At 47.3% G+C, this 17776-nt stretch overlaps 1 protein-coding gene across 2 annotated transcripts in view; it reads right to left on the bottom strand.

The window, feature by feature from the left end:
- LOC140426379 (retinoid isomerohydrolase-like) overlaps positions 1-17776 on the bottom strand; it is a 66683-nt gene that overhangs the window by 7570 nt on the left and 41337 nt on the right. The window contains exons 8-13 of one of the 2 annotated variants that reach the window (XM_072511064.1): positions 17522-17654; positions 6697-6836; positions 5868-5997; positions 1177-1291; positions 981-1075; positions 784-895 (exon numbers count right to left, since the gene is read on the bottom strand). In XM_072511064.1, the coding sequence (XP_072367165.1) occupies positions 784-895; positions 981-1075; positions 1177-1291; positions 5868-5997; positions 6697-6836; positions 17522-17654 (725 nt within the window). Of the gene's footprint in view, positions 1-783; positions 896-980; positions 1076-1176; positions 1292-5867; positions 5998-6696; positions 6837-17521; positions 17655-17776 lie in introns of those variants that run through there. The other variant, XR_011948194.1, reaches the window with a different exon arrangement.

Genomic DNA, 17776 nt, shown 5'->3' with positions numbered 1-17776 from the left:
AAAACATTTTCACCCAGAGGGTGGTGAGAGTCTGGAACTCACTGTCTGAAAAGGTGGTGGAGGCAGAGACCCTCATAACATTTAAGAAGTATTTAGATGTGCACTTGTGATGCCAAGGCATACAAGGCTATGGGCCAAGTGCTGGAAAATGGGATTAAAATACTTAGGTGGTTGTTCTAGACCAGTGCAGATGAGATGGGCTGAAGGGCATTAACTGTGCTGTAAACCTCTCTGACTCCTGCCAATGTAAGATGGCTGCGCAAGATGGCTGCTGATACCCATTTGCACACTTGTCCAAACATGGGCAGAAAATCAATGACATAATTTGCAAGACACACAATGCCAGTTTGATCTTATTTGGATTCCAGATTACAACCTCCAAAAACCACATTAGGAGCTGTGGGCCTTCTTCCTGGTGACAGGCACGGATTAAATGGAAAGAGACTCTAGAGTGGGGATTCAGAAACTACAGGGAGGCCACAGTTTCAAACCAGAAGAAGCGCCAGAGCTCCAAAGGCGGGATATTAAGATTGTAATCCAGAATTGTGGCCATCACCGGGTGGATCAGTCAACTCCTCTCCCTCCCTATCCCAATCCCCAGCTCCATTCCTCCCCCTCCACCCCACTAACTTGGAGAAGGTGAGGTCTTTTTAATCACTGTCTTTAATAACTGTTTGATAAGCATCTCTGCTGCCTACTCTGTCACTTGCAATGGCGTCACAGAGTAAACCAGTACAACTGAGCAAGCACAGCATTGGTAGCAAACACAGCCTTATTTAATACCATCATCTTCATCCATCGCATCCGGACGTGGAACAAAGATGGGTTCTGATGGATATGTATCCGGTTCCTGCCATAACCAATGCTCCTTTGTTTTCACGTTTAACTTGTATATCTGCACGGGAGAAGAATAGGTTAAAGTGGGAACAAATTCATTTCCTGCTAAATATAATTTCCTTTCCAGATACCCAGTTTTTTACCTTATCTGGAATAAAATGGTTCAATCCCAGTCCGTAAGCATAGGTGTAGTCTTTGCCACTGAATTTCTGATAGTTAATTTGAGGAAATTCAAATGCTGTAACAGAGAAAATGTGTTTTATGCAAATTTAAAGCAATCTCCAAAAACATCTTGTAAGATTTTTTTTTTTTGCACATCCTCGTGTAAAAGGGCATCACCTTGCCGAGACCCTGAGAAGAGCACTTCTGGTTCCAGCCAAATTGTTCCATCTTGCCGAACAGTAGCAGTGGCCGTCGTGGTGTTGAGAGACACTAGATTTTTGCCATGTTCAACCTAGATAAGACACAATAAACAAGGCACTGTACAAAATGCACCGCCGGATATAGTACTAAGTGAGAAGGCAAGAATTCTTCATTTCAATGTTTTTAAATAAATGTTTATGGGCCTAAAGCTTCACCAGGGTAACTATGGTGGAAGTAAGACAGGACTCTTGGGGAAAAAAGGCACTGACTGAGCTGGCTCAGTCAATGCTGGTTTTTTGGCCTCCACAACAATGTACAGGGACCATACAAGTGGGATCCAGGCCTAGCAAACAGCTTGCAATACCAAAGAGGTGCACACTTAAAAAATATACATAACTGAAGGACCCTCTTCCTCTGGGCCATATGGTCCAGTGATAGGGTCAGGGTGGCCTGAGCAATTCAGCTCCTGAAGGATATGAAGTGTGTGTTGGCATGGAACAAGCAATTCAGTGCAACCACTGTGTTTTATAAATGCAGAAGTAATTTATGGTGCAATACAGAGAAAGTGACTAGACCATCAAGGAAACCAAAAGACACATTTTCATTTTGGTAAATACACTTGAATATTGCTGAAAAGAGAGATATGGTGCTGGAACTTATCCTTTAGTGCACTCATCAGGGCAAATCCAAGAATACCACATTTTAAACAATCACAACACTTTATACTGCTGGAGAAAAGGGTGCTGCTTTTAAGTAAGTCGACGAATTGGCAGAGGTTTTGCCATGGAGAAAGCAATGCGGAACTATTGGCTCCCAAGTTCCTAGGTAATTCAAAAAAGGCGCAAGACTTAAACATATTCCTTTTGATAACAGAGAACAGGTACGTTCAATTTTTTATATTCTTTTTTGTGAAGGGGCAATTTAGTGTGGCCAATCACCTACCTGCACATCTTTGAGTTGTGGGGGTGAGACCCATGCAGAGACGGGGAGAATGTGCAAACTCCACATGGACAGGGACTCAGGGCTGGGATCGAATCCAGGTCCTCGGCGTCATGAGAGAATAGGTCCCTTCATATGAATGTCAGCTCTACAAAGTGCAAATGAATCATGCTAAGAGATCAATTTATTATCTTAAATTGCTTGTTTGTGTAGCTATCAGCACACTCAGGTTTGTTCAGCAAGTGCTGCCAAATCATAGAATTGCATCTAACATTTTGTTTTGGGTTTTGCAAGCGTGGGCTGGTTGAGTACTCTACTTGCCTTACTATAAACAACTGAAGGAACATACTTTTGATTTGATCAGTCAATTGTTGGGATGTAGGTCTTATGCAGCTGGCATTTCACTGGCACTGAAATTAATTTATTTTTGTATTTTTGGGGGGTTTTAGTGCTTTACATCAAAATTTACAAACAAGGATAAAAACAACAACAAGAACAATATATGTATCACAGGTTGTCACAGCATCTGTGGCAATAGTCCCAGTAATAGTATTTCTTTATTTACAATGGTGAACATTGTAAAAAGAATATACTATTTTATTTACAGTGACGGAAGGAGTTACCATCAATTACAAAGGATGAGACGGGTGCTCTGTCCCCCTGTTCTTTTATGCGTGGGAGGGGCCTGTAGACCTCCAGGTGTACGGCCTGCCTTCCCATATCTCCTCTCTGTTATGTGTGTTCCCCCTGGCTGTTCTCCCTCACCCCCCCCCATGCCTCCTTCCCCCTCCCTACCCCCTCCCTTCCTATCTGCTCCCCCCCCCCTCAAAGTTGCTGATTAGCTCTTCGAAGAGGTTGGTATATTTTTTCCATGAGTCATAGAATCTCTCCTCCGATCCTCTGATTGAGAATTTTATTTTCTCTAGTTTCAGGAATTCAGCCACTCTAAGGCACTGGGTGGTGCTGCCGACTTCCATCTGAGCAAAAGTCTCCACTGGGCGATCTTCCGCTCCTTTCCCAATGAAGAGCTCTGGGTGCTCTGACACCCTGATGACCGCAACAAATGGGCATGGCTCCATCTTAGCCCCACATCCCATGACATGGCTCAAAGAATGCTGTCCAGAACCCATCGAGTCTGGGGCAGGACTAGAACGCATGGCCACTGACACTGCTCGCACTTGTCCTCCACCTCTGGGATGATTCTGCTCACCCGTGTCTTGGTTAGGTGCGCTCTGTGCACCACCTCGAGTTGCATTAAGGGGAGTGGAGGTGGCGGGGGGAAGGGGGGGGCGGCAGGGGGTGCCAGGAGTGAGGCAGTGGCTAGGGCCTGGAGAGACATCCTCTATTTGGACCCAGTCCGCCTCCGGCTTTCTCAGCCACACTCTCATCCTCTCTGCGTTTGCTGTCCAGCGATAGAATTAAAAGTTTGGCAGGACCAATCCTCCAATGTGTTGCCCTCTCGGCAGGGATAAAGGGCACACCTGCCTCGTTCTGCTATGGGGCCAAACTACTCGGAACTGGTGACATTCATCTGCACGCTCGCCATGGGAGTTTCACCCACGTAGCGAACCCTGATCCTAACCCAAACCATTCAAGCACCTCCATGAGGTACCTCCATTCTACCCTGTTTTCAAAGGTCTCATTAATCTCGTTCGGGGCCGCAACCATCCTACCATTTCTGTCCCTAACTTATACTATTTCTTTCCGGGCAGCCAGCTTCTATGGTTGATGCGCCAGCATGCAGCTGGCTTTGACTCGTAAAAGGCCCCCAAATATTGGCGGAGCTGATGGTCTGCTTTCCCTGCGGAGAGCAGATCAAATTCCATTGGCAGCTTTTTCCTCTCTGCCAGCAGTTCCATGGTTGGTGCCGTGGAGTACCGCCAATCCTCATCCAGCATGGATTCAATCAGCCGCCCATTCCTTCTTTGGACCACTTCTATGGGCCCTATCAGCTATTATCACCGCCTCTGATCACGGCCTTCAATGCCTCCCAGAATGTATTGGGTGAGACCTCCCAGTCCTGGTTGCAGGTTACATAACCACCGGTGGCTTGGGATATATTTTTACAGAATTCTTTATCAGCGAGAAGGGCTTTGTCCAGCTTTCATGGGGGCGCTGCGCCAGGCACTTCTCCAACCTCACGTCCATGTAATGCAGCACATGGTTGGAGATCACTATCGTGGGGTATTCCACCCTCACTACCATGGAAGCACCATTTTCCCTGCGATAAAAAAGTCTATGCGCAAGTAGGCCTTGTGCACGCGGGAGAAGGAGAATTCTTTTTTCTTTGCGTGATTGAACCTCCATGGGTTCACGGACCATAACAAATCCCCCCCCCCCCCCCGGGTCAGTCACTATATTCGTGGCTGTGAATGTTACTGTCCAGTTAACTAGTATGGCCACCCCCTTGCCCTAGTGTCGCAGCACGGCTGAAACATTTTTCCCACCCAGCTCTTCCCTACACACAGTCAATCTCTCTCCCTTAGGTGTGTCACTTGTAGGAAGGCTACATCCACCCTCAGGCATTTGAGATGGGCGAGGATTCTTGATCTTTTCACCGGCCGTTTGAGGCCTCTCATGTTCCATGTGGCTATTCTAATTCGTCTGTCCCCCCCCCCCCCCCCACCACCCCTCCCCCCCACCCTCCTGTGGGGTCAGCCATACTCACCCTGTGGGCCTTGCCCAGTTAACCCAGGCCTGCTCTCGCTCTTGGGCCATTCAACATGGCCACTGTCTTCTTTCTCTTTTTCATCATCTCCACGTGCAATTACATTCTATCCTCCCCCCTGAAAACCCCTGTGCTTCCCCCCCATGGCACTCCCTTCCCATGAGCTCCCCCCTGCTTGTCCCCCCTTCCTCCTTTGACTTTATCCCCCTCTCTGCCCCCCAATCCATTCTCTTTCCTCTTACTCTTTGTTTCCCCTGATGGCCCATAGTTCAGCAGGGTACAGCATGACAAACTGCACCTCGCTTCCCCCCTCCCTCTTGCCAGGCGCTCCCTCTCTCCTGGGAGGTGCGCTGCTGCTTCCCCCTTCTCTGTACACCAGCCTGTTCGCTAGTGTAGCAGCTCTCCGACAATCAGATTTCCCTTCTCAACCCCTTGTAATTCTCTCCCTTCCCCACTTCTACCCTCCCCCACCAACAGCCCATGATGTAGTTGCCCGACCCCTTCCGAATCCTTAAAGCCCATATTAAAGCCATTGCCTTTTACTGCTATTTCCTCAGCTCATTTTCTGAACAAACTTGTTGACCTCCTCCAGGGAGTCAAAGTAGTTCTCCTTGTCCTGTTAGGTGACCCATAGTTCAACCTGAGTTCCTTTAAACATTTTACTTTTGAGTGTTAACTTGTCAGCATCAACTCTAATATGAACAGAAAATGCTGGAAATATATGTCAAGTCCTTCAGCATCTCAAAAACATAAATGTTGGGAAACATTTTAGGTAATGACATTTCATCAGAATCTTAACCTTCTTTTCACTCCAACTGCTAAATTGCCTAATTTGTATTTCAACTTTTCAGCATTTGTCATTTTTCTCAATTTAGCCCAATTCGTGCTGTTTTAGTGGACCGCTGACCAATATTACAACAAAATCCCATACAAATTGATTTACGTTATGGCCATTATAGTCAAATGAGAGATCTGTGTGTCTGTGATGGTTTCTGACTCAGGAAATAAATGTACTTAATGTTCCATTTACCCTTAATATTCTATAATAATAAAAACTCACATTGTTTATATCCAATGGCAGAACATATCTCCTAACTTCTGGCTGAGGAGCCTTTCTTGCATTCACTTTAAGTTCTTCCCAGTTTTCACGTAAATTGGCAAGCCACAGGTAATTATATATAAACTCAGACCTGTATTGGAAGTAATACAATATTCAACAAAACTGCTCACATGAGATGGGAACTGGACAAAAGGGTTGCTAAATGATGTAACTTTAAAAATTATCGAGTAATATTGAGATTTTCATCCAGTATGAAATCAATGTCAATCCCCTTATTAACAACAACGATCCCATCCTCCCACCACCCCCCAAGCAACGGCCCGCATGACAATATAAGCCTCGAATAAAATGAAACCTCCCAAGGAGAGTAAAAAAAAAGAAATCAGGAATCGCTTATGGTCACCATTGACATATATAGTCCACCCCCCCTCCTAATATTCAACACCATCCAATCCCCAAAAGAGTACCGTGAATGACACCCATGAATTGTAGACCCCCTCCTCCCCAGCCCCGCCCCCCCTCCCCCTCCCCCACCACCACACACAAATTCCTCCCCTCCATTTCCTCTTGTAAACTCCTCCCCCCAGCCTTGGTTCCTTCCCCCAACTTTTCACCCCGGCTAGACTCACCAAAACCAAGAGAAATGTATCATAATTCAATTCTTTCATGGTTAATAATTTTTTTTTAACTTGTTGCGAAAAGTAATTAGCAGTGCTGTAACTCTGTTCCTCCATGTTTTGTTAAGTTACGGTCTTTTGAGCCAAGGATCCATTTCTGGGATCTTATTGTCCAGTTATAACATCAACTGGGATCATAACAAGGTACTTACCCCTTCCAGGAGCATACATCAACAATAATAAAGCCGCTGTCTTCAAAAGTATTGATATGATGGAAAATATTAAATGCTGAAGTCCTGTAATTGATGTTATGGTATTCACCAGTTTTCTTGCTTGCAACATGGAACCATGTCTGTAAAACACATAATTTCATGACAAATTGGAAGTCTTCAAAGTTCTGTTCCACAATCACTATATAATCATGGCAGGAGGGTCATAAGCTTTGTACGTGCACTCTGTAGTGATGGTTCTTATCAATTTAAAATTAGCACTAAGAGAGGAAATGAGAGATTAGGAGAAATTTATTTATATTGAGGAGCAAATCATCAGATGCTTTGAGGAAACAAACACCATTACACATTTTGAAGAGAAATTGAATAAATATTTGAAACCAGAAAGACTATAAGAAGAAAGCAGGGCAGTCAGATTAGTTTTGGATTACTGGAGCACAGAGTGCAGACACAAATATGATTAACTGAATGGCTGTAAAGCTTCTATAGTTCTATCAAGCGCTAATATAGACTTAGGGCACAATTCAGCAACGGCATTGCGCCCAGCGTTGATCCGGGCGCAACAGGTGAATCGAGCGAGAGCCCCAAATTGGGCTCTGCGACGGGCGCTAGGCCAAGCACGAGTCACCAAACGCACTTCACCTGGCGCAATGTGGATCTCACCCAGTGGATCTGCATATTTAAATGAGCCATTAAATGATTCCGGGAGTCAACGGCCGCATCTGCAAGAGCTCGCCCAGGGCGTCGTTTAGTACTAGTCTATACAAATATGGACCAGGTGTGATGGCACCTCAAGGGGTCTTGCAGGCCATTAGAGACCCCTGGATTGTCAGGGACAGGCAGCGTAGTACCCTGGCACTCTGGCATCCAGGCACCTAGGCACTGTCAGCCTGGCATCCTAGCAGTGCCACCCAGGCACCCTGGCATTGCTACCTCAGGACTGCCAGGGTGCCCACGTAGAACTGCCAGGGACACCGTTAGGGTATAGGGCTGGAAGTGTCAGAGTGCCCAGATGCCAGATTGGTACTGCCAGGATTCAGGCCTGGGGGCCTTGCTATTGGAGGTGGGGCTCCTAGCCATTCCTGCTGGCGTGGTCAGCTCTGATCTCTTGGAGTGTGGCCTTGGTGGAGAGAAACACCCCGAGTCCCCAAAAATGGCAAAAGCTGCTGAACAACGGGATGATTCTCGGCGCTGCAGCCTCTGAAAAACATCCTACCAGACATGCCCAAAAGCGGACTCAAACAAATTCTGCACCCACCCCCACCGCTGACAAGTAGTGGCATACTTCCCCACCACTACAGGAATTACAGGTCACACCCCCACAGCATGCACACGTGATGGTAAGCCGAACCCCCATCAGACCCCGCCCCAGACCTCCCAACAGAGACCCCCCTCCCATGACAGATCTCCCCCATCAGAGACCTCCCCCATCAGAGTTCCCTGCCTGAAACCTGAAGAGCAGTCCAGGCAGTAGGTTGAAAAATCATTGCATTTTCACTTACCCTTTCCTTACATCTGCTGTCTCAGACAAGAGTATTTAAAGCAGCAGCTGTTACAAGTGTGAGAGGCTTCCTCCAAAGCACAGAACATCTCAAAGGGCTTGGAATTCCTTGGCAGTCTTTGAAATGCAGATCTTCCATTCAATTTCACTCATCAATACATTGCATTGCCAATGATGTACAGTTTTGTTTCTCCAGAGACAGCAGCTCGATGGATTGGTCATTGGTCTTTCCCTTACACACACGAACAGACTCAAAAACAGCTTCTTCCCCACTGTTACCAGACTCCTAAACGACCCTCTTATGGACTGACATCATTAACACTACACCCCTGTATGTTTCACCCGATGCCGGTGTTATCTAGTTACATTGTGTACCTTGTGTTCTTTTATTTCCTTTTCTTTTCATGTACTTAATGATCTGTTGAGCTGCTTGTAGAAAAATACTTTTTACTATACCTTGGTACACGTGACAATAAACAAATCCATCCATCCTTCATGCTTGAATGTATCTCCATTACCCTGCTTTGATGCTAACCTCAATGTTTATCAACACTCTTGCTACTACTGATCTTCGGGAGGGTTTAAACTAATTCAGCAGGGGGATGGGAACCAGAATTGTAGCTCCAGTGTACAGGAGGTTGAGAGTAGTGAGGTCATGAGTAAGGTTTCAAGGTCGCAGGAGTGTACCGGCAGGCAGGAAGGTGGTTTGAAGTGTGTCTACTTCAACGCCAGGAGCATCCGGAATAAGGTGGGTGAACTTGCAGCACGGGTTGGTACCTGGGACTTCGATGTTGTGGCCATTTCGGAGACATGGATAGAGCAGGGACAGGAATGGTTGTTGCAGGTTCCAGGGTTTAGATGTTTCAGTAAGCTTAGGGAAGGTGGTAAAAGATAGGGAGGTGTGGCATTGTTAGTCAAGGACAGTATTACGGTGGCAGAAAGGACGTTTACTGAGGTAGAATGGGCTGAGATTAGAAACAGAAAAGGAGAGGTTACCCTGTTGGGAGTTTTCCATAGGCCTCCGAAAAGTTCCAGAGATGTAGAGGAAAGGATTGCAAAGATGATTCTGGATAGGAGCGAAAGTAACAGGGTAGTTGTTATGGGGGACTTTAACTTTCCAAATATTGACTGGAAACGCTATAGTACGAGTACTTTAGATGGGTCAGTTTTTATCCAGTGTATGCAGGAGGGTTTCCTGACATAGTATGTAGATAGGCCAACAAGAGGCGAGGCCACATTGGATTTGGTACTGGGTAATGAACCAGGCCAGGTGTTAGATTTGGAGGTAGGTGAGCACTTTAGTGATAGTGACCACAATTCGGTTACGTTTGCTTTAGCGATGGAATGGTATAGGTATATACCACAGGGCAAGAGTTATAGCTGGGGGAAAGGTCATTATGATGCGATTAGGCAAGACTTAGGATGCATAGGATGGGGAAGGAAACTGCAGGGGATGGCATAATTGAAATGTGGAGCTTGTTCAAGGAACAGCTACTGCGTGTCCTAGATAAGTATGTGCCTGTCAAGCAGGAAGGAAGTTTCTCACGAGCGAGGGAACCGTGGTTTACTAAAGTAGTTGAATCACTTGTCAAGAGGAAGAAGGAGGCTTATGTAAAGATGAGATGTGAAGGTTCAGTTAGGGCGCTTGAGAGTTACAAGTTAGCCAGGAAGGACCTAAAGAGAGAGCTAAGAAGAGCCAGGAGGGGACATGAGAAGTCCTTGGCAGGTAGAATCAAGGGAAACTCTAAAGCTTTCTATAGGTATGTCAGGAATAAAAGAATGACTAGGGTAAGAGTAGGGCCAGTCAAGGACAGTAGTGGGAAGTTGCACGTGGAGTCCGAGGAGATAGGAGAGGCACTAAATGAATATTTTTCGTCAGTATTCACACAGGAAAAAGACTATGTTGTCGAGGAGAATACTGAGATACAGGCTACTAGACTAGACGGGATTGAGGTTCATAAGGAGGAGGTATTAGCAATTCTGGAAAGTGTTAAAATAGATAATTCCCCTGGGACGGATGGGATTTATCCTAGGATTCTCTGGGAAGCTAGGGAGGAGATTGCAGAGCCTTTGGCTTTGATCTTTATGTCGTCATTGTCTACAGGAATAGTGCCAGAAGACTGGAGGATAGCAAATGTTGTCCCCTTGTTCAAGAAGGGGAGTAGAGACAACCCCGGTAACTATAGACCAGTGAGCCTTACTATGGGTGTTTTGGGCACAGTACTGTTTTGGGCAAAGTCTTGGAAAGGATTATAAGAGATAGGATTTATAATCATCTAGAAAGGAATAATTAATTTGGGATAGTCAACACGGTTTTGTGAAGGGTAGGTCGTGTCTCACAAACCTTATTGAGTTCTTTGAGAAGGTGACCAAACAGGTGGATGAGGGTAAAGCAGTTGATGTGGTGTATATGGATTTCAGTAAAGCGTTTGATAAGGTTCCCCACGGTAGGCTGTTGCAGAAAATACGGAGGCATTGAATTGAGGGTGATCTAGCGGTTTGGATCAGAAATTGGATAGCTGTAAGAAGACAGAGGGTGGTGGTTAATGGGAAATGTTAGACCTGGAGTTCAGTTACTAGTGGTGTACCACAAGGATCTGTTTTGGGGCCACTGCTGTTTATTATTTTTATAAATGACCTGGAGGAGGACGTAGAAGGATGGGTGAGTAAATTTGCGGATGACACTGAAGTCGATGGAGTTGTGGACAGTGCGGAAGGATGTTACAAGTTACAGAGGGACATAGATAAGCTGCAGCGCTGGGCTGAGAGGTGGCAAATGAAGTTTAATGCAGAAAAGTGTGAGGTGATTCATTTTGGAAGGAATAACAGGAAGATAGAGTACTGGGCTAATGGTAAGATTCTTGGCAGTGTGGATGAGCAGAGATCTCGCAGTCCATGTACATAGATCCCTGAAAGTTGCCACCCAGGTTGAGAGGGTTGTTAAGAAGGCGTACGGTGTGTTAGCTTTTATTGGTAGAGGGATTGAGTTTCGGAGCCATGAGGTCATATTGCAGCTGTACAAAACTCTGGTGCGGCTGCATTTGGAGTATTGCGTGCAATTCTGGTCGCCGCATTATAGGAAAGACGTGGAAGCATTGGAAAGGGTGCAGAGGAGATTTACCAGGATGTTGCCTGGTATGGAGGGAAGATCTTAGAGGAAAGGCTGAGGGACTTGAGGCTGTTTTCATTAGAGAGAAGAAGGTTAAGAGGTGACTTAATAGAGGCATACAAGATGATCAGAGGATTAGATAGGGTGGACAGTGAGAGCCTTTTTCCTCGGATGGTGATGGCTAGCACGCGGGGACATAGCTTTAAATTGAGGGGAGATAGATATAGGACAGATGTCAGAGGTAGGTTTTTTACTCGGAGAGTAGTAGGGGCGTGGCATGCCCTGCCTGCAACAGTAGTGGACTCGCCAACATTAAGGGCATTTAAGTGGTCATTGGATAAACATATGGATGATAATGGAATAGGGTAGATGGGCTTTAGATTGGTTTCACAGGTCGGCGTAACATCGAGGGCCGAAGGACCTGTACTGCGCTGTAATGTTCTATTGTCCCTCACCACATCAAAGGCAGCTAAGTTCTTTGACTGCCTCTTTTTCACAGCAGGAAGCAGGAGCTGTATTCAAGCATGCAGGAAAAGATCAATAAACAATCCAGGGGATGTGGAGATCGCTGGCTAGGCGAGCGATTTTATTGCCCATCTTTAATTGTCCTTGAGAATGTGGTTCAGAGCACCTTCTCGAACTGATGCACTCCCTGTGGTGTAGGTACACCCATAGCAGTTAAAGAGGGAGACCCAGGATTTTAACCCAGTAATAGTGAAGGAATGGCAATATATTTCCAAGTTGGGATAATGTGTGGCTTGAGGACAACTTGCAGTTGCTGCCCTTGTCCTTCTAGGTGATAGAGGACACGAGTTTGGAATGTACTGTCGAATGAGTCTTGGTGTGTTCCGGCAGTGCATCTTGTAGAGGGTAACTGTTGCTAATCTGTGTTGGTGGCAAAGGGAGTGAATGTTGAAGGTGATGAATGGGTTGTCAATGAAGCAGGCTGCTTTATTTAGGATGGTGTCGAACGTCCCGAATGCTGTTGGAGATGCACTCATCCAGGCAAGTGAAGAGTATTCCATTACACTCCTGAACTATGCCTTGTAGATGGTGGACAGGCTTTGGGAAGTCAGGAGATGAGTTATTCTCTGCAGAGTTGATAATGTGGCATTCAGCAATGGTAATGCATTGAATGGCAAGGGGAGATGGCTGGAATCTCTCTTATGATAATCATTGCCTGGCACTGTGAGCAAATATTACTTGCTATTTATCAGCCCTGAATGTCATCCAGCTCTCGCTGCATAAGGATATTGACTGCTTCAGTATCTGAGGAGTCTCGAATGGTGGTGAACATTGTGCAATGTGCAATCATCAGCATATTTGTTTTTTATATTAAAATTTATTGTGTCACCTAGGATCACTCAGGACTTCCAGTGGTGGCCATGGAGGAGTAGGTCGCACATTTGATAGCTCCCGCCTGTGGCCGACTTTTGGACCTTTTCCCACGTTTTTTCCCGGATTTTATGGGATAAATCGGTGAAGAGTGAGACAGTGAGGAGAAATCCCCCTCCAGTGTATGGAGAATTGGACCAGAAGTGGCCGTGTGAGAAGACAAAGTCCTATAATGGAGACGCGAGCAGAGCTGGTAACGTGGGAAAGCATGGCGGAGAGCAAGGGCCGCGGGGAGACGGCACAGTGGTCGACGGAGCAGCTGGTGACATTTTTCAAAGATTGCTTCGCCAAGCTGAAGGAGGACACGCTGGACCCAGTTAAGGCTTCGATTGATCAAGTTGTGCAGAATCAAAAGACCCACTGAAGAGCGTTCCAGGAGGTGGAGAAAAAGGTGTCCGAGCACATAACCGTGCTGGAGACCAAGATGGAGATGGTGAACAACCGCCAGAAAAGAATGCAGGAGAAGCTGGAGGACCTGGAGAACAGGTCCAGGAGGCAGAATCTTAGAATTGTCGGCCTCCCTGAAGGCAGTGAGGGATTAGGGTTAGGCGAGGGCTTATGTGACGGACATATTGGAGAAGCTTTTAAAAAAATTTAGAATACCCAATTCATTTTTTCCAATTAAGGGGCAATTTAGCGTGGTCAATTCACCTACCCTGCACATCTTTGGGTTGTGTGGGCGAAACCCAAGCAAACACGGGGAGAATGTGCAAACTCCACACGGACAGTGACCCAGAGCCGGGATCGAACCTGGGACCTCGGCGCCGTGAGGCAGCAGGGCTAACCCACTGCGCCACTGTGCTGCCCATATTGGAGAGGTTGATGGGGGCTGAGGCGTTCCCTCGACCCCTGGAAGTGGATAGAGCGCACAGAGCCCTTGCGAAGAAGCCCCGAGCGAACGAGCCGCCAAGGGCGATGGTGGTACGCTTTCACTGATTCCTGGACAAAGAACACGTCCTGCAGTGGGCAAAGAAAGAACGGAGCAGCAAGTGGGAGAATTGTGAGCTGCGCATTTATCAGGACCTGGGCGCGGACTTGGCCAAGTGGTGAGCTGGGTTTAATCGGGCAAAAATGGCACTCTTTAAGAAGGGGGTGAAGTTTGGGATGCTGTACCCCGCCCGTCTGTGGGTCACACATGATGAACGGGACTTCTACTTCGAAACACCAGACGAAGTATGGACTTTTATTAAAGAAAAAAGGCTGGAGGTGAACTAAAAGACACTGAAGCCTTGGAGAGTACTGTGGTGGCGATTTGTTGTGCTGGGCTGGATAAGTATAAGTAGTGCTATGTGTAATAAGGGGCTGTTTTGATGGCTAAAGTTAAATTTGTCTTGCATGGAGCTGGTTAGAGGGGGGATGGTCTTTGGGGCTGGTTCTGTTTTTGGGTGTTTTGTTTTTCTAAAGTGGCTGTTTTTTCACCCTTTTTTCTGATGTTTGTTTACTGGGGAACGTGATGCTTTTAATATGTTTGTGCAAGTGGGGGGAGAGGGGAGAGAACAATGGGGAGACAGACTGCTTGGTGCCATGGGCGGGCGCAATCAAGTCAGCATGGGTCAGCTGATTCACAGAAGCACAGTGGGGGGTGAGCAGGTGTTGAGCTGGAGCTTGACTTGGGGGGTTGGGTTTCTAGTGCTGTTGCTGGGGGGGCGTGGAGGAGGGGGAGCTGCTTTGTTGATGGGACAAACTGCTACTAGGGGACAAATGGGAGGTCGGGAACAGCAAATGCCCGAGGGGGGGGGCTCGAGAAGGCGGAGGGAGCAAGCTAGAGGCTGGCTTAAAAAGGGTGATGGCTAGTCGGCAGGGTGGGGGGGGGTGCAGGCTGATTACATAGAACGTCAGAGGGTTGAATGGGCCGGTCAAGAGGGCTCGCGTATTTGCGCATTTGAGGGGGCTGAAAGCGGACGTGGCAATGCTGCAAGAGACACACCTAAAGGTTACAGACCAGACGAGATTGAGATAGGGGTGGGTTGGCCAAGTATTCCACTCAGGGCTGGACTCAAAGACCAGGAGGGTAGCGATCTTGATCGACAAGCGAGTGGCATTCGAGGCAGGGAGAATCGTGTCAGACAAGGGGGGTAGGTACATAATGGTGAGTGGGAAGCTGGAGGGGGTGCGGGAGTTACTCGTGATCATATATGCTCTGAATTGGGACGATGTGGAATTTATGAGGCGGGTGTTAGGTAAGATCCCAGACTTAGAGTCACATAACCTGATTATGGGAGGACAAAATCCAGGACAGGGAGGGTGCCAGCCGCGGCAAAGGAATTGAAGGGGTTCATGGAACAGATGGGGGGGGGGGGTAGACCCATGGAGTTATGCACGGCCAAGGGCGAAGGAGTTTTCCTTTTTCTCACATGTCCACAACATATACTCTCGCATCGACTTTTTTGTTCCGAGCAGGGCGCTAATACTCGTGGATACTGAGTACTCGGCAATCGCAGTGTCGGATCATGCCCCACATTGGGTGGATCTATGGATTATTCAGATCTATGGACCAGCTCAGGAAAAGGGGCGGGGTGGGGGGAGGGGGGACACCGGGTCACGCTTTACACAGATGACCTGCTTTTGTATATTTCAGACCCGTTGGTGGGGGTGGGGGAAGTTATGCGGATCCTGGGGGAATTTGGCAATTTTTCAGGGTATCAATTGAACGTGGCGAAAAGCGAGATGTTCGCGATCTAGGCAAGACTACAGACTGGGTGGGCTGCCTCTTAGAATGGTAGAAAAGATCTTTCGCTATCTGGGAATCCAGGTGGCCGGGAATGGGCGGCTCTGCACAAGTTAAACCTATCCCGGCTGGTAGAACAAATGAAAGAGGACTTTAGGCGATGGGACATGCTCCCGCTATCACTGGCGGGGAGGGTACAGACCATGAAAATGATGGTCCTCCCCAGATTTCTGTTTGTCTTTCAGAGCCTCCCCATCTTCATCCCAAAGGCCTTTTTCAAGCGGGTGAATAAGGTTATTTTGGGCATTGTGTGGGCGAGTAAAACCCCGCAAGTGACGAAAGTGTTGCTGGAGCGCAGTCGGGGGTAGGGTGGGTTGGCGCTGCCGAACTTCTGCAATTACTACTGGGCGGCTAATATAGCCATGATTAGGAAGTGGGTAGTGGAGGGGGGTCGGCATGGGAGCGGATGGAGGCGGAGTCATACAAAGACACCAGTTTGGGAGCACTGATAACGGCACCTCTTCCGTTCTCGCCGGCCCGATACTCCACAAGTCCGGTGGTGGTTGCAGTTCTGAGAATCTGGGGGCAGTGGAGGAGATATAAGAGAGTGGAGGGAGCATCGGTTTGGACCCTGATTTATAATAATCATTGGTTTGTACCGGGTAGGCTGGATGGTGGGTTCCGGATTTGGCAAAGGGCAGGAATTAGAAGGATGGGGAATCTATTTATAGATGGGAGCTTTCCCAGCTTGAAAGCCTTGGAAGATAAATTTGAATTGCCAGCAGGGAATGGGTTCAGGTATTTGTAGGTGTGAGACTTCTTGAGAAGGCAGGTTCCGGCCTTGACGCTGCTGCCGCCACGGGGGATACGGGATAGAGTAGTCTCCAGTACCTGGGTGGGAGAGGGGAAGGTATCTGATATTTACCAGGAGCTCTCGGAGGCAGAGGAAACTCCGGTGGAGGAGCTTAAGGGCAAGTGGGAGGACGAGCTAGGAGGAGAGATAGAGACGGGTCTATGGGCGGATGCCCTAAGCAAGGTTGATACATTCTCATCATGTGCCAGGCTTAGCCTGACACAATATAAGGTAGTCCACCGGGCACACATGACAGTGGCTAGGATGAGCAAGTTTTTCTGGGTAGAGGACAGGTTTGCGAGGTGCGCGGGAAGCCCAGCAAATCAGGTCCACATGTTTTGGGCATGCCCAAAGCTTAGAGGATTTTGGCAGGATTTTGCTAAGGAAATGTCCACGGTACTAAAAACACGGGTAGTACCGAGTCCAGAGGTAGCGATCTTTGGAGTGTCGGAAGAGCCGGGAGTTCAGGGCGCGAAAGAGGCTGACGTCTTAGCCTTTGCCTCCCTGGTAGCCCGGAGGCGGATCTTGTTAAGGTGGAGGGACTCAAAGCCCCCGAGTGTAGAGACCTGGGTTAGTGACATGGCTGGGTTTCTCAGTCTCGAGAAAATAAAGTTGGCCTTAAGAGGGTCAATGGTTGGGTTCACCCGGAGGTGGCAGCCGTTCGTCGACTTTCTCGGGGAAAATTAAAATGTCAGCAGAAGCAGTATTCCAAGAGGGCCAGATTGTTGTTTTGTGGTTGGGGTGTGTGAAGAGTGGGATGGGGGTGGAAATGTGTATTATATCATGTTCATAGAATTTACAGTGCAGAAGGAGGCCATTCAGCCCATCAAGTCTGCACTGGCTCTTGGAAAGAGCACCCCACCCAAGCCCACACCTCCACCCTATTCCCATTACCCAGTAACCCCACCCAACATTAAGGGCAATTTTGGACACTAAGGACAATTTAGCATGGCCAATCCACCTTACCCGCACATCTTTGGACTGTGGGAGGAAACCGGAGCACCTGGAGGAAACCCACGCACACACGGGGAGAACGTGCAGACTCCGCGCAGACAGTGACCCAAGCCGGGAATCGAACCTGGGACCCTGGAGCTGAGAAGCAATTGTGCTAACCGCAATGCTACCGTGTTACCCATGTTTATGTCATTGTTATTATTATAAAAACTTTCAAATACCCTAATAAAAATATTTTTTTTAAAACAGGAAAGTATCACTCCGAAAATAGAATCATCCAACAGAAGTAAAATGTTATATCTTTCTGCATACTGAATGGCTACTTACTCCCATGGAATCATTTGACTCAAAGCAATCCATGTAGGTAGTACTGCGCACGCTCCATGATGTTAGAAATTTCCACAGGTTAATTTTGACTGGTTGTTCCACAAATACAATGTAGTTTTCACACAAACCAAAACTGTTTGGATAAAGAAGTTCCTGGTTATAAGCAGCAGTGATTCAAAAACAGAATCATTTCTATGAAACGTTTAACACAGAAAGACTTTGCAAGGAAGTGTAATCAAAATGAATTTTCTGTAT

This window comes from Scyliorhinus torazame, chromosome 7 (assembly GCF_047496885.1).
Source record: "Scyliorhinus torazame isolate Kashiwa2021f chromosome 7, sScyTor2.1, whole genome shotgun sequence".
Classification (NCBI taxonomy): Eukaryota; Metazoa; Chordata; class Chondrichthyes; order Carcharhiniformes; family Scyliorhinidae; genus Scyliorhinus; species Scyliorhinus torazame.
Note: the sequence above shows the minus strand (reverse complement) of the source record. Positions and strands in the feature narration are given on the sequence as shown.